Source organism: Lethenteron reissneri, chromosome 33 (assembly GCF_015708825.2).
Source record: "Lethenteron reissneri isolate LAM-NWPU_2019-01 chromosome 33, ASM1570882v1, whole genome shotgun sequence".
Lineage (NCBI taxonomy): Eukaryota > Metazoa > Chordata > Hyperoartia > Petromyzontiformes > Petromyzontidae > Lethenteron > Lethenteron reissneri.
In genome coordinates this window covers 14,410,299-14,427,860 of record NC_083811.1, presented here as the reverse complement: position 1 = coordinate 14,427,860, position 17,562 = coordinate 14,410,299, and the positions used below count along the sequence as shown (strand labels likewise).

At 43.8% G+C, this 17,562-nt stretch overlaps 1 protein-coding gene across 6 annotated transcripts in view; it reads right to left on the bottom strand.

Annotated features, from left to right (window-relative positions):
• The window catches only part of LOC133350367 (adhesion G protein-coupled receptor B1-like), a 196,710-nt gene that overhangs the window by 19,969 nt on the left and 159,179 nt on the right, over positions 1 to 17,562 (bottom strand). For all 6 annotated transcript variants that reach the window (XM_061564674.1, XM_061564679.1, XM_061564677.1 and 3 more), the window contains exon 25: positions 10,671 to 10,842. In XM_061564674.1, coding sequence (XP_061420658.1) covers positions 10,671 to 10,842 — 172 coding nt within the window. The remainder of the gene's footprint in view (positions 1 to 10,670; positions 10,843 to 17,562) is intronic.

Below are 17,562 nucleotides of genomic sequence, written 5' to 3'. Positions count from 1 at the left end.
GTAATAGGTACGCGTTAATCAGTGCCTTAAATCGAGCCAAGTTATTATTATGAGAACTTTGGAAACGAGACGATGGGAGGGGATTCCAGTGTGCAGCAGTGCGATGCTTACTTTGTCGTGGGCGACTGTGCAGAGTGTATCATCCATCACGGCTACAGCGGTAAAAATGAAATTCATTGTTATCAAACATTTCATTATCTTCAATCATTAGCTTCGTAATCACTCACCACATTCATCGTCTTCTATGCTAGTTTAGAAGAGTGAAATACACGGTGCGCACAGTTAACCGAGGGCAACTGAGGGCAAACAGGTGCGCGTGTACAACGTGAGTTTTGCACGGACAGATCGCCAGTTGTTAAGGGGCGAAGCAGGCGCAAACGGGGTCGACCGGTTGTGCACGTTGAGACTGGAGGTGTTGCCAGGGAGACGGGAGATAAGGGTTGATTGATGATTCGACAGGCACCTGCCTGGCGAGAGCTTAAAAAGACGCACGAGAGGTATCGGATAATTAGCAGAGGAATATAAGGGTGTGTGTGTGAGAGCAGAGGGAGTTGTTGCAAAGAGTTAAGACATCTCGCCGCTGCCGCTCCAGCCGTCAACGGAACCTCAACCCTCGTGCCGTCGCCGGGCGGGTGTTGGCTGATCCCCCCACCCGGGACAGACGGGTGAGCGGGTCTGAGGGAGCGTAGGTGAGGGCAGCGGTGGAGATGTAGAGTTTGTGTGTGCGGAGATGCCGTGTGCGGAGTCTCTGTGTGCGGAGATGCCGTGTGCGGAGACGCTGAGTGTGAAGACGCTGAGTGTGAAGACGCTGAGTGTGAAGACGCTGAGTGTGAAGACGCTGAGTGTGAAGACGCTGAGTGTGAAGACGCTGAGTGTGAAGACGCTGAGTGTGAAGACGCTGAGTGTGAAGACGCTGAGTGTGAAGACGCTGTGTGTAGAGTCGCTGTGTGCGGAGTCTCTGTGTGCGGAGACGCTGTGTGCGGAGACGCTGTGTGCGGAGACGCTGTGTGCGGAGATGCTGAGTGTGAAGACACTGTGTGCGGAGACGCTGTGTGCGAAGACGCTGTGTGCGGAGTCGCTGAGAGCAGAGCTGCCGAGTGCAGGATAAGTGAGGTGGAAGGTAGATAAGAGTGGGGAGAAGTGAAACATACGTGACCGTATAGATAGTTATAGAAGTGCCTACAACTGGTGCAAAAATAGGAGAATAAAGTGTAAGTAGGTGACTTGTTACAATGTGTCGGTGTGAGTAATTTTAAAAGACTCTACACTAGTACATCATCATCATGAGTCTCCATGAATGATTATTGATAATAGGATGAATGCAGCACCTCATGGTCTGTGTCCATACTGATATCTTAATGCTATAGACAATAGTGTGGGTTTTGAATCCGTCCAAGGCCCCCTTCCACACTCTGCCTTTAATTTGCAAATTCTCGGGAGGAAAAACGGGAAGGATCACGGGTCAACTCGACTCTGCTGATATTTGGTATTGTGGATAGAAGGGCCATGGTTCAAAGAGTTTCAATGTACGTGTGAAAGAAGGCTAATGGGTTTTAACTCACGAATCAATTTTGCCTCCACGTGTGAATTTAAGAACTGACAAAACATTCAAGGATAAAGTATTTTATTTATGCATAAATATGAAGCAAAATTTGTCAAAAATTTATTTGGTTTTCAAAATCTGGTTCCAATTGTCTTTATGATCTCAATTTACACCATGTCGTTTGAGGTTGTTCCATTATTAATACTGCAAACATTTACCTATTTAGGTAGGCAATCTAGAACATCATCTTCATCATCAGACAAATGATTGGTGTTTTTCAGCTGTAGATATCCAAGTATGATCCTGTACTAGTTAAATTAGTAGATCGCAAAGCCACAACACACGGGTCGGCGCGTGGCTCTACGATCTTCTATTAACATGCTAATCTCTCATTAACATGCAAATTTTCACCTGGCAGCCCTTTGATTGGTGGAATACCAACCACTGTCGGGTTGGTCCGCCCACCACCTACATTATCATTGGCTGCTGACATTTGGGCTACGCCCATTTCAAACCCTTATAAACAGTTTGCCTTGGAAGCTAACCCCCTCTTCCTGAAGACGACCGCTTGTGTTGGGATCGAAACGTCGTAGTTTTTTGTTATTTTTCTTTGAACCTATCTATGTGACTTTACCGAAAGACCCAAGAATATGAATTCGTGCAGTCATGAAAGATTTAAGCCTCGTCTATGTGCTATTGAGCACCCCCTTCGTTGATGCCGGCTTCTTCAATCACACTGGTGATTGTGTTCACCAATTTCTGTTCCAATTCGTATCGAAGCGGATTTACAGAGTATTGTTGTATTCTAACTTGCGTGTGGCATTTACATGGGTTTTCATACATTTCACTTGTTCCTTATGCTTTTGAGTTATTTGATCGTTTCCATTTTACCTTACCCCAAAGCAGTGGCGGCTCCTGCAAAATCTCTCAGGGGGGGCAAATGTCTGGATGATTGATAAGGATAAGGTCCACCCATGCAATGGATAAATTAACAGCTTAAGCATGTAAAGGCAACTTCACTTCTTTAATATTAATGAAAAATAAAGTGACTCTTACAATACATCTTGTTTGTTTATATACTCACTATTAAAACAAACCACTCAAGTTTATTTTATTAAAGATTCCACTAGGTGGCGATAAATTATATTGTTGGATGAAATGTGCTTACGTATGATGACGTTAGCACGTATGATGACGTAAGCACGTTAGTGCAAGCCCTCCCGGAAGCCATAGAGAATGCATTGGAGCGCCCGCCATTCGAAAAAACACAGTGACGGCTAGCGTGACTCTGTGGTTGAATGACATTGGTGGTGCGTCGCCCAATCGCCCTAATGAAGAAACCGCCCCTGCCCCAAAGTGTTTTGTGCAGAGTCCATTATGATTCTTCTATTGCACTATACATAACATGGATAGCCTGGTCATCACTTTAATTATCTAGAAATTTTAAACTTAGTTTTTTTAGACGCACTTTAGGTTCTCCCAATCCCTGAACTGGACTGTTAATGTTTTGATTTTTAATGTCTTGCTTTTGCTTATAATTAGCTCCCTTATCTTGTACATTTGACCCCTCATGCTCACTTTCTATACTCCTTTATGGAAGAAGATGTTTTGTGATCCATAACAGAAGCTTTTGGGTTAGATCACATACGTATAAATGTGGTGGTGGGTTTAACAAAACATGTATATTTACACGATCTAACCCAAAAACCTCTTATGGACAATATTGGTTGTGAAAGCCTATTATGTGTTAAACTGTTTTCTTATCGTTGAGTTCTGCTTGGCTGTGAACTCTAGCTGATGCTTTCCTCATCATGAGGCCTCCTTTGCCAGTACCAAAATATACTAATAGGATTTTCCCCTTTTTCTGGCAACAAAACTGACACCTTTTTCAAGGTGTCTGACACCTTGCAAAAGGTGATACCTTTTGAACTGTGCGCCTTTTGGCGTCATCTGGTCGAGCACCATATGAGACTAGGCTCTAAGAAAAGCCGTCTCTGGTGTGGACCAATCAGTTTCAAGGACAATGCATACATTATCAGAGTGCTGTTTTTTGTTTGCATTTGACTGCGAGTGTTGTGGTTAGTGTAACCATGATTCCTTGCAAAAGGTGTCAGTTTTGTTGCCAGAAAAAAGGGGAAAACCCCTATTAGTGATGCTTTCCTCTCACGTGTCCCCCTTTTGCGGCAAAATTGAGTGAAAAATGCACTCCATTAACATAATGGGAACATTTTAATGGATACGTTAGAAGGACCAGTGATGAAAGAATGAGATTGGTAAAATTGGAAGAAAATTCGGTTACATGATTTCACTTGGTATACAACACATCTCTCGAGAGCATTAGCATGCTGTAAGTCGCTTTGGGTAATGTACATGCAGAGCTCTATCTCTGCGTAGATTTATTTTGGTGTAACCGAAGCCACGTATCACAACTTGCAGGTGTGGGGCTCACTTTTACCTCAAATATTGTTAGATTTGCTTATTGAGGAAAGTCTAACCAAGTGGCAATGGATATTTGTTTTTTTTCCGGCAGTTGTTATCATGTAGGAATACAAAAAAATAGAGCACCCACACCGAGAAGGGGTGGTGGCGTAGTGTTCCGTGCACTGCGCTTTGAAGCTGGCAGCCTGGGTTGTATTCCTGGTCCCGGCTAACATTAGTGGTGAGTGATATATGAACCGGTCCTCCCCACCACCTTTCACGGACCCCGCACTGACCAGCGTGGTGAAATATGGTCGAACAATCTCCATGGCCGACAAAGCATGATGAGGGCTTTTATCAGGCAGTGAATTGGAAAAGGGCTGTAAATTATGATGATTATAATCCACAGAAAAAACGCACATATACATCTCACGTTCCCCTCTTCCCCTTAATCCATCACCAGCTCCCTGACATAAACAGAGTTCTTAAACTGGTCTAGGACCTTTCCTTTCCCTCTACTCCCATGCTATTTTGCAGACACGTGGAGTTATTTCCCCCCCCCCTCCCCCTGGTTCGTGTTGTCACGATGTCCCGCACCTCAGAGACATTGGATACGTTTGTAGTGACACTTGATTACACACGGTGCATTGATCCAATAAAACTGTCATACAGTAAAACCTCGTTATTTCCGTATTTGATCATTCGTAATTGGGGATCATTTGGCACGGCTGTGCTTTCGGCATACATACAGTATTAGTAATTCGCCATGAGCCGAATTGCCGTACCGAATGGTTCAATTTCGGCATACACGTGGAGCGACGCCACGCACCACGACCAAAACAACGACTCGGGCTGGTGGTGGTGTACATGGTAAGCTTTAGTGCAGAGCTGTTGCTTTGGACTTTACCTTTTTATGCACTCTGTGCACAAGCCAACCCTCTCAGAAATGTCATCTAAACCCACATCAAGAAGTAATAGAAAGAGACTGAAGTATAAATCCCTTAGTCTGCGAGACAAATCCAAAGTTTTGGATAGAACTGATGCATGGTGTGTGTCAATGCGTATGGTGTGTGAAGAGTTTGGAAAACAATTTTTTTCTATTGTGGCAGGAGGCACTGGGGAGTACTATTGTACATCATTCGGAATATTGGATAATTCGGCAAGGCCAGAGCCCCATATGTGTCGAATTAACAAGGATTTGCTATATATATATAAAAAACACCACACACGAGCTCCAGAGAGAGGTGAATATCAGACTGCTGTTGCGTGGTACAATGAGGCTTTTTGCAGCTGCACTCAGCAGTGCCCCTGCTGTCCCACAGATAGTTTAACCTGCCTAAGTAAGTCCCTGTGGCACTCATCTGCGCCTGTCATCTCCGTAACTAAAAACCGTGACCTTGGACTGGGCAGACGGAGATTTGGAGAGCATGTCCTTTCACGACCATCTGTTTTGTAGATTTGCTCAGCAGTCACGCCATCGTCCTCTATATGTAGTCATGGAATTCTCCATTCGATACAAGCCATTTTCAGTGACGATCTAGCCGATGGATTGTGTTACACTCTTTGCAGGCTTGAAGGCTACCATCCAAAGGCAAAGCTAGTTTTATCTAGGCCAAATGTTGCGTAGGGGTCAATATCCTTTCACACAGAATAAGAATAATTGATTAGTTGGCCTTCAGTACAATATTAATATGAAGTTTGTTCACATATTCCACCTTCAATTTTGGACCACCTCGTAGCGCTACATGGCACAATTTGTACAAACTGCTGTGGCGATGGCTTGGGGAGGTCTTCATCCAGCAGTAGATTCATGCTATTAGTAAAGTATATAAGTAGCAGTATAAAGTGAGAGGAGTGAATTCCAAATGAGCAGTTAAAAGCAGGCCACTTACAATAAACAAGATGAAGAATAATATTAGTTGAGAACTTCTGTATCAAATAAGAGCTGGATTGTTTTGAGCAGTGGTTCTCAACCTTGTTTGGCAACTGTACCTCTTGCTGAATTTTGTTTCAACCGAGTAACCCCCTTGCCTAACCCAACATGGTTCTGAGAAGTAAATGTATGACTAATGAACATCAATATTTTAATCAATTGTCCACTTTGTGAGGTATCCTAACGAGCTTGTAATTGCAAGCAAATACAATGTCAATGGAAGCTCTGCATGCATGACGTAATTTGTTCCCGCTCACTGGTTACTCTTGGAAACCACATTGTTAAAGATCAATGAGTTTAGAAAGGTGTTTTAAATCGATTTAAGTTAAGTATGGATTTTAATTGTACTGTAGCAAAGAGTATGGATCCCTGCAGTCACGAAAACTTCAAATCCAGATTGTAATGTAGTGATTTTATTTTGGAAGATTCATACATGATTAATCACCAATGACTCTAATATATGATATAAATTCACACATTTATAAATCACCTCTCGTACCCGCTGGGATTTTGCCACGTACCACCAGGGGTCCGCGTACCCCCGGTTGAGAACCACTGTTTTAGAAGATACACAGCCTATCAAAGCGTGATTAATGATGCACTAAGATGATGTTCATGTCATTCATGAGAGTCGCCACGTGAATAAGTGTTAACTACCCAGACAGTCAATTGCGTTCTAAATATATTCTTCATCACTGGACAGCAGTGAGCTGAGTGTGAATTTAAAAAAGATGCTTTTGAACCATTCCATAAATACAGCCTCTTATATGTCTGGTGTGGAGCTGCTGATTGTGGAAAGTTCACAGGAAAATGCCATGTAACACGGCGTTTCATCATTATTCATGCTGATACCAGTCTGCTTTAAAGATGAATAGAGTCGTGTGATGCATCTGCTCACCCCAACGTCATTAGAAATACCACGACATCCTGAGTAATCATATTTTGGGTAGATTAAAACTATTCAAAATAACATTACATATCTCTCTCTTCTTTAGGAAGAAATAGTTGTAATTTATCAGAAGAATACAGTTACAATGCGAGATAATGCTCAGGTGGAAAGAAAAATCGTACATTAAAACAAACAAATCATTGCGCAATGTCCTACCAGTGAGGAATCAAATCTCAACATACAGTTCTGTAGTCAGCGGTGCTGTATCTTTGACGAGACTTATCCGAACGGCTAAATATCTCAGTGGACCATAGCCCAAGAGAGGGAGTTACGTTCAAGAGTGCTGTGGCTTCTGCCTGGCATTTGTTGATTTTCCTCGGAGCTATAATGATACATTTCCTTTTGGTGTTTTGTGTTCCATCTGGTGCACAGCGGGAGTCGTAATATTCTCTCCGCTCTACTCATGCTGCCCTCCCCTGACCCGAGCTTTCACAGCCACTCTCATGCCCAACACTTGACCCCTACTATTACTCCACCGCTGAAGATGCGTGTGGCCGTGTGTGGGTCATGTACTCGGCACCTACGGCTTGATATTGACAACAACTCTCAGTCAATGCCACCCGGTTCGCTACCCTTTAACCAGCGTATTAAATGTGTGTTGGGTACGTGCTCAATGCAGTGTTGGGGAGAGAGCACATATTTATTTTCTCCAGAGATGTACCATTTGACATCTACACGTTAATGGTGAATTTGCGTGGAAATAACCCTCGTGTTCTTGACTTACCGTTAAAAATGACCTGTGACCCTTGACGTGTTTGCCAATTATATACCCATTAAAACATGCCCTTTTGTACCAATTAGCAAGATAAAACTGGCATCCCCGATTGGTGAATACCGTTATAAGTAAAGTGAACCCTCCTCCCCGTTGCTGCTCCCTAAGCTGGAATGCAATAGCGTTGTTTCTCTCAGTGGTAAATAGTTGCAATCTGGTACATCTTAACACAATGAAAGCAGACAAGAGCCTTCCTGCAAGAAGCACACCTAATACCCTTCTCGGCGACACAAAAGCTTCGGTGATTGCCGGCTGGCCAAGCTCTTCATTCAAAATTAGAATGGGGGGGGGAGGGGGGGGCACTCCAACTGATACACTGTGAGTGTTGATATTCCAGCAGTCGTATTAATAGCAGGCCCCAAGAGTGATGGGGTTTACTTGATCCTCACTTGAACCCTATCACCATTTTCAAAATGAAGCCTCGTGAACATTTACATGTCCCATCCTGTTGGCACCTCTCTGTTTCAGAGAGAATGCCCAAAGCCTCCTAGGCCATCCTCTAGAGAAACCTTATTACATGGGAGAATTTAAATGTTGTCGTGGCTCTGTAGCTGAACAAATATCCCGGGCCAAATGAATATTGGGCTGCCCTTTGCTGCCCAATATCACCTCCCTACTTGACCTCAGGGATTTTTACACGTGTCTAGGACTCATAAAACTGCTTATCGGACAATTTTCCGATATGTGAAAAGCTTATGAAGAAATCTCTCAAAGCATGCAAGTGTGATTTCCACCATTACAATACATGTGCCCATCGCTTTCTGGCTCCTTTCCAATGCAGAGTTGCTGGCCCTTTAATACCTGATGGCGAGTCTGTAGCATCCTCAGAGATGCGGTGGCTCTTTCTCAGATCTTTGATAATATTCAGCACTTCGTGCTATTTTTTTAAAGAAGGAAAACCATATTTGAGCCAATAACCACCAACAGCCTCGAAAGTGAGCTTCAGTGTCTCCATAATCAATAGAAGACACGCTCCCTTAAGAGTTTGGAGATTAAAATTAAGAAAAATAAATACTGCCGAAACCAGCTTCTGAGCAGGAATGCACCGGTAGCTGTCTAACGATTTGGATTAATGTGCGATACTAATAATGCATTTTAAAACTCGACACTATTTCAGACATGAATGACCATGACACTCAGGCGTGGATGCCAAGCTCAGTGTCGTCGCTCGAAAGCCAAGCGAGACAGGTGGCCTTCAAGAGTAGGTGCAGCTTGAATGCCGCTATTTTTTAGCAGGATGGAAATTCCGCAAGGCACTTTGAGGCTTCTACTCAGGCTGGAAACGATCTAATTCTCTGGACTGAGAGCCGTAAACTGAGATCGCACATTTAATGCATTCAGAGGCCATATATATTTTAAGAAATCTTCACGAAACCTGCCAAGATGGACCTCCAGTAACAATAATTCCATCAGAATTCATCCACCTCACAACAACGTGACGAGTATCTCAACGATAAATCCCAGCATCTATTGACATCCTGAGAGTAAACGACGTAAGGAATTACTGGCGGTCGCCGCTGTCTATGCTGTAGATCCAAGCGCCAACGAAAATCCTCTCCTCTAGGGCAAGCCACCAGGTCTGGATGGCCCCCCTTGTAAAATTGTACCGGAACACCTCATCACCCAGTCACGGAAATACTCTCTAAATCCCTTCTCGGCAATACTCCGTGAACCCAAATGCTATACAACCGAATATACTTAAAACTAAAGTAACGACATTGAATAAGTAATTTGATAAATAAAAAACTAAATGTATTTATTCGTTCTCTTTTACTTGTACAGTTTTCCCTCGTTCTTCACGAACTTGCTATCCACGATTTAGGCTATCCTTGAATTGCATCTGGAACTCTACACGACTACTGCATCCAGAGAAGGATAGGTGATGAGATAAAGTGATGATGATGCTAATTGCACAGCATAATCATAATTTAAGGTAAGTTCATTTATAAACCACTATTTAATACTTTAATATTTAATTGTATTTAGTTTATGTTTAATATAACCAATCTTTATTCTTTTGTGGTATGATAATGTTCATGTATGTCATCGCATATTAAGAACAATATTTAATGTGATTAATCTAAAATATGAATAATGGGCCAATATAATTATTTGAAACGTATCCCTTGTGAATAACCAGGGAATACTGTAATAGCAATTTGGAAAATAAATTGATGTTTGCATTCATCACAGACCTACTGCTGAATACTGTCATTCAATAATGTATTCATGTATTTCTTTTTGTGCATGTTACTGCAGCTATATCATCTACATATTCCCCAAGTTTTTAATCTCTAAATTTCATACGGGATCCTGACGGCAGACTCACTGTTTAAGCTATTCAAAAAGACACGTTTCATCTACTGTAATGTTAATCGCTTAAATGGTTTTCTATTCACTTGAAACTCAGTCACAAAAAAACGGTCTCATCATTAAAGTCCTTCAGGGGATTTAATCCAACTCACCAATGCAACATCATCCACCCAATGACCTCCCTTAATGCATCTGCTCCACAGCCTAATAAAATGTCCTACACATCTCATTACGATGGAGGGTAGCTGCTTTCTTCCAAAACTGTTCCTTGTGCCTCAAACAGGTGTCTCAATGCTGTCACATTACGGTTGGTATAAATACATACATATATTGCTTATATATGCCATGCAATTCATTTTCGTTGACTGTCTTGTATTTTGGATGTTGATCCACGGAGTGAACATCTGCTTATTCGCTCCCTCACCCTCAACACATCTAACCCTGACAAACGCACAAAGCTAAACACGACGCTCTTGGACACTCTCCGAAACCATACTGCATTTTCCATTTATAGACAACCCTCATGCAAATGACTGATTTTTTTTTCTCTTTCTATTACTGAAGAAGAAAGAAATTCGTTGGGACAATTTCCCAGCAAACACGCAACGACGTTGGCCCGACGTTAGTCCCGACGTTCCGCGCGGCGGGTGGCCACAGCCGATTGGCCTCCCCATTTGTTTTTTTTTTTGGGGGGGGGGGGGGGGGGCGGGGAGGTTGACCCGTGGGAGCGACCGCCACTTGCCTCCTTTTTGAGGATGCAGTTGACGACAAAGATGACCAAACCCTGCAGCGAGTTGAAGACGCAGAAGAGGACGGGGAAGAGGAAGGAGCGCGGGTCGGTGATGGCGAGCACAGCGCACATCCACGTGAGGGCGAGCAGCGGCAGCACCACGCAGGAGCTCCATAGCGACGCCCTGCGCACGGGCGCCGAGGTAACGAAGGGGTGGTGGGAGGGAGAGACAATTGAGCAAAAAATTGCGACGCAAGGACGTTCGGAACACAACGTAATAATCCACCCCGTGTAGCCTTAATACACTGTAGGGGCAAGTGCTGTGAGCGAGTAGCACCTATGCAGGCCAGAACGGCAGACGAGGGGGTGGGTGGCCAGCACCACGCCCGGCCGCCTTTGTCTCTCTAGTGGCGATGTTTAGACAACGTACCAGGTACTCATTTGAGGCTGAGTCGATCTAGAGGAAAGCCAGGACCGGTTCAGATAATCATCACAAGCAAGGCCGTAGCCATGGAGTCAACATTGGGGGGGAGGCCAAATCTCCCAGGGTATCTGGGGGTCCCAACTCAGAAAAATATCTACATTTGAAAACAAATTTCCTGCCTAAAATAAAAAAAAATTCACAAACACATTGGATCGACTTTTTATTTATGTTCTACAATGTCTAATAGTGTATTGTATTACATTGCTCTGTTTTAACTTTTTACCATTTCTTGTTTTATTGTATGTAATGGCAGAGATTAGGGATTAATAAAATACAACCATAACCACAATCATATAAACAGAAATCTACGCATTGATTTATATGAAGACAAGTCCAGATATTGTGGCCATGGTTTAGTAAATTGTTATTTTTTATTTACATAGGATAGCAATTCTTTTTTTATAGAAATATATTGGGGGGGGGGGGGGGGACATTTTGAGCATATTTAAATATTGGGGGGAATGTGTGTCCCCAAATATATATTATAATTACGGCCTCGATCACAAGTGTTGGCCGTGAGCGGGAATCGGACTCGGGCCACCGGATTCGTAGCGCAGCATGCGAACCGCAACGCACGTGTGCACACAAAAAAACGAACAAAGATGACCGTACTTTTCACTTGAATTGCCTTTTTCTCTCTGCACAAAAGGTTGTCCCTTTCATGATATTCACATGCAGTGCTGTATAGGCTGAAGAAGCAGCTGGTCCATTCTGGTGAGGGTTGCCACCTTTTCCACCATAGGCTAAACCCAGACCTATCCCGAGGTCTGCATTCAGGGTCTATTTTCAACACTGCGCAGTAAATCGTGACAAAGTTCAACACAATTGCGGTGCCAAATCTTGGTACAAATCAATTCCTGTCGCCTGAACACAAACTCTGCAGGTCAAACCCGGCTAGGTGGCAAACCCTGGGCTGGCCCCACTATAGAAGGAAAATGCAAAAATTTCAACAAAGCTTGCACATTTGAAAGTTCATAAACAGCATATGATTTTACATGTAATACAAGACAAAGCGTAGTTTCACAACTGCTTGCAACTGCCGGTAGGCCGTATGTAGGGAAGTTGAACTCATTTCGCACCGTTCATAGCCAACCGCGCGAATCGGAGGTGCGGGGGAAGGACAACAAATTAACCAAAATCTAAATAAATTCGTTTGCAAGCGAGTGTCGGTGAAACATGAGCGAGGTGATTACACAACCACGCTGTTATGGGGCCAGCCCCTGTCAATCAATTTCACTGTGATCGTTATAATAGTGACAATACAGCAGCTATAGTGGGTGCAGGAGTTTCATTGGTGTTCATCTGAGCAACGAAGGCGCACACAAAACGTGGTGCTCACCCTCGCTGCGCTAGTCCTTGTTGGTTACCACACTTAAGTACATCAGCAGGATGCATGCAACCCCTTCTCTCGCCCACCTTCCTCTGCCCCTGCTTCCCCCTCACCACCCCCTCCCACCCATGGGTTCCGTGCCACACCAATCCATTTACCCACCGGCCGCCACTGAGTACATGAGATAAAAACTCTGTACTCCTCTTTCGCCATTGGCCGCCTGCCATTCCATTAACCTTTCCTCACCCCGCGATGCCGTGAAGTGTAGCTTGTGGTCATGAAGCCGAAATGCTTTGGCCACATCCACGATTCCACTGTGTCAGCAAAAGCAAGCATTTCCCAATGTTTTAGAATGATTGGGGTCGGTAAAAGTAGCGGGATTTTTTTTAAGCCTCCGTAAGTCGCGACGGCATGAACGTAACTTGTGGTGTTATGAAGCCACGATGCCTCATGTCAACTAAATAAGCAGTTTTCTGTGTTTCAGCATTTTTTTTATTTAACGAGGATTACCTGTGACCATAGCAACCACAAATTATGTTATCTGTGTGAGAGAATTGGTGCAAAAGTTACATTTTAATTTTCCATTGTCTGTATATTTGCTGAAAATGGTAATCCTTTTTAGGGATTCCTACTCATTAGAAAATTATAAACAAAGCAGAATTGCAGATAGTTCTAACGTTCCACAAAGGCCATTATGCGGTCTTCATATGAACCTTAGGGCGGGACCCCGGGGTTCCATAATACCCTGGCTCTCGCATAAACATATTGTAATGTAAACAAAAAGTAGATTTTCTCTCTCTGTGTCTCTGTTTTGTATCTCTAATATTGCCTCCAGTCACGAACGCTCCAGATCTCTCATTGACATGCTAATTTCTCTACCCCCCTTTCTCTCTGCCCCCCTCTCTCTCTATTTAAGGCCTCGATATAGAGACGTTGCTTCTGTGTGTGCCTATGTATGTCTCTCTCTGTGTGTCTCTGTGTTGTCTCTCTCTGCTTATGTGTCTGTCTATGTGTCTCTGTGTCTGTGTTTAGTCTCTCTCTAAAATTGAGCAATCTTTGGAAGAACGTAATCAACCAGGTAGGGTGTTGACTGTTTTGTTAGCCGACTCACTGTGTTGTATTGCATTATATTTCTAAGTTTACTCGGTTTGCTTTTTCTCGTTCATTTGTACCTGATGATGATTGCTTGTGTTGCAATCGAAACGTCGTATTATATTATTTAATTTATTTTCTTTCTACGTGACTTTACCGAAAGAAACAAAAAGTGTTGTCTTGTTAAACGATGCCTTTAAAACTGAAAACTACTTACCTGCAGTACCTCTATTCAAATCACTATCTAAAATATAATTTACACCCCTCTGTCAATTATCGTGTTTCTCAGTGTTGATTAGTGAACACACTTTGTAAACATTACATAAAACAGTATGGGCTTTCAATGCGCTGTTCATATTGTAACAAGCGTTTATACCAATGTCACTCGACAGAGTAGTGGGTCGCCGCTCCTCTTAACCACATTGATACGAACGGTATGTGGGGACAATGGCTTAACCGCAAAAAAAACTATTTGCACAGATGCATACGGAAAAGAGAAGTATTATCAAACAGGAGGAATTAATGGTGCAACGCATCTCATCTGTTAAATATCTGTAGGTAATAGGATTGTCATCGACTGATCCTGGCTGCAGACATTTGTAGGTCACAAATAGTAATGAAGATAAGAGAGCAGTTTCATTGTATTATGCATCCCGTGATGACAAATAAAGGACTTGTGTCATGTAGGCAGTTTGAGCAGCTTTGGATTAGACTTATGATCCTGCCCATACCCGAGCATGGAGTGCATTCGCTTGTTCAGCTCTTCTGCACATTCGTCCTCGCTGCTGCGCTTGGATGACACGACAACAGAATGATCCGCGCAAGGTGAGTCGCGGCATTTGTGCGCGGAGTCGCCAAAATAAATATTTTATTCGGTTTTGACTTCCGTTTATTCGGGACCCCGGGGTCTCGCCATAAGGTTAATGTGGACATTTTGGTGCGATTCCACTCCGTGGAGTGGGCAGACTACACACCCCATCTATGAAAGTCACCAATGCAAAGCCAGGGGAGGTGCAAGTGGCTCTAACCACAGCATCATGGAATAATCCCCACTCACAAACGAGACGAACCAATCATGCCTGATATGTCCTACACATACAACAGCCACCAACAACAACAACAGCCACAACAACAGGTGATTTCACCACAGCACTTGTGCCAGGCTGGATGCACTTTGAGGCTATCAGCGACAGGTGCAAGACTCGCTGCTGGTCGAAGATCACGGGACAGACCCAGGTGCCATGGGTTGACTGACTGAGATGACTGGCAGATAGATGCACTACCTGTGCTCCCAACTGTGCCAACTTGCTGTGATTGAGCCACCTGGCGCTCTGCTCTTTGTTGAAAGCGTCGCACATATGTACACATACGTACACATATCTACAAAGACAAATATCCCCATATAGCCTTCACAGACTATTGCGGCAAGTGCTGTTAGCGAGCACCTGTGAAGGCCGGCACGGTACACGAGGGATGCGTGGCCAGCACCACGCCTGGCCACCATTGTCTCCCTAGTGGCGACGTTCACACACTGCACAAGGTACCTATTTGAGGCTGAGTCGACCTAGGGGAGCCCCAGAACCGGTTCAGATAATCTCTACTGGTGTTGGCCGTGAGCAGAAACCGAACTCGGGTCGCCAGGTTCGTAGCGCAGTGCACCAAACGCTACACTACCGCTCCCCACACATATCTACATATACATAAACAGACACTTCGCAGCATAGCGCCTGCAGTCAACTCGTGCTGCTGCGTGGGGCACAAACTTGCAAGCCACAATAACAACGGCTCTAACTGCTCTGCTGAGAGAAGAGGAAAACGACGAGGTTCAGTGACCTTGTGGCTTCTGGGTGCCACTCACACGCTCGTCTCAGCAACCTGCCCTTCTCCCATCCTGCACATGTCAGCCATCCACCGTAACCTCATCTGCCCAATAATGTCTACTATGCTTTCTCGCCGTGTCCTATTCTGAACTTCCATGTCGCTAACCCTGTCCTGACATGAAATTCTTAACATTATCCACGTACGTTGAACTTCTTTCGCACCGTGCGTAACCAACCTGTCTATAGGAGTTTGTATTTAAATGTCTCAATGTTTTTTTCTCTCTAAATGCCTTGTGTATAATCCGGAAGGACATGTGGAAGCGATGGTTACCTGCTGGGAAGATCTCATGGCTAATTATGTGTTGCATAAAATATATAATTTATGGGAGCAGCTCGGCCACAACCCAGTGGCACTGTTGCAACCCAATCCCTCACACACTTCTAGCAAGTGAAATCCTACCAAGTATGAAATGTTGATACTCATGAAATATTCCTGGAAGAAGTGTATCGTGTTGTAGTGCGTATATATATATAAAAAAAAATTGCACCGTACATAGCCTTCCGTGCTAGTGAGAGGTCCGGGGTAGGAGCAATATACGTTTAAGTAGGTGTTGTTCGGGGGTGCCTATGGCGCCCCTCACAACTATTTACGGTCTTCGGCCAGGAAAGTTACAAAAAAAATTGCACACGAACGACGCATTCACGCAAGCTTATATCATTTGACATCTGGAAGACTTAATTGAAAACGACATTTCGTGTGAATTTTCTGTCGTCGTTAAGTATATGGCCTTGCTGGGGCTCGGTTCGATGCGGACTTTCACCTGTCTGGGATTGCGGAATCGAGATAAGGCGACAGAGCTGCTGGCCGTGCGAGAAGACCGCCGTCTGCAGATCGATTCCAACGTAATCAAACTTCTGTCCCTGCGCCTCCGTCATTCATGCAGGGGGCACGTAGGTTTGCAGCGCCCCCTGCATGAAAACGACGGAAAGTGCAGCGTTCAGCATAGATCGATACAGTTGTGCGCTTATAACAGAGTATATGTGCTTATAATTCACATTTATTTAACAATTTGTGTGTATCATAAAATACGTACTAACAGATGCAAAAAGTTTTGTATTTCCATCGAAGTCAATTTGCATCATTTAGTGGCTGCCCTCTCTTGCCTTTAAATGATCATGAAGAACGAGAATTATATAACACAACTAAACAAAGGTGGCCCGGGGCTCAGAGTTGATATTGAGGAACTGAACACTTCTGAGGACGTGGGTTCTAATCCAGGCAGCCACCTTGTGATTAAACTAGGTTTTCAAGTGTAGCCTTATTATAGCTCGCTAGGCAAGTCTATCTGAACTACTCTTAAATCATAATACGCCTATGTTTGGTTCTAGGAGAGTATATAAATCATTTTCTCCATAACTACTATCATATCTGCCTCTATAACTGACCGTCCCAGTGTATTCCTCTCGCTACCAGTCTCCCGCTCTACAAGGATGTATTCGCCAACGTCTGTGCATCCATCTCGATCCGTCTGCATCGCACTGCCCAATCTCCCTGAGCCGTTTCAGTCCGTGCATCATCATAACGTTGAATCAGCATAACACGTGTCTGTAATTTGTATAATTAACATGATATAATGTTAAGCAAGTGATTCAATGCATGTATCGTTTGCCGCAAGATTTGTTGGAGTTGCCATGTTCCCACCCTCCTAATCAGCGTGCAATGATTATGTACTCTCGCCCCCTGCTGTCAAAAAGGGTTAATAACTTCCTCAATGGAATACAGCATGTATGTATGTTGAACATCTTTTGCACCATAGGTAGCCAATCGGAAGTGATAACAAACTAAACACAAAAAGCAGTTATAAATAAATTAGTTTTCAATCAAGACTTAAAAGTGCATAACTCAAGTGGCTTCCTAACTTTGGAAGGATGAGCGTTCCAGACGGCCGCAGCACATCTGAAATCGCGCGATGCAGTGACCATTTTTGTTCGATGGTTAGCCAAAATCCACTCGAGGATGACCGCAGTTTGCCTGATGGTTTATGACCCTTGACGAAATCAGCAAGGAATTACTAGAAGACGAACGGTTTAAATTAAAGTGAAACCTCTCAAAGCCGTTAACCCTTTCGGTTTCGAGGTATATCTGGCATGCTGCAAACAATTGAATAATTCGGACAA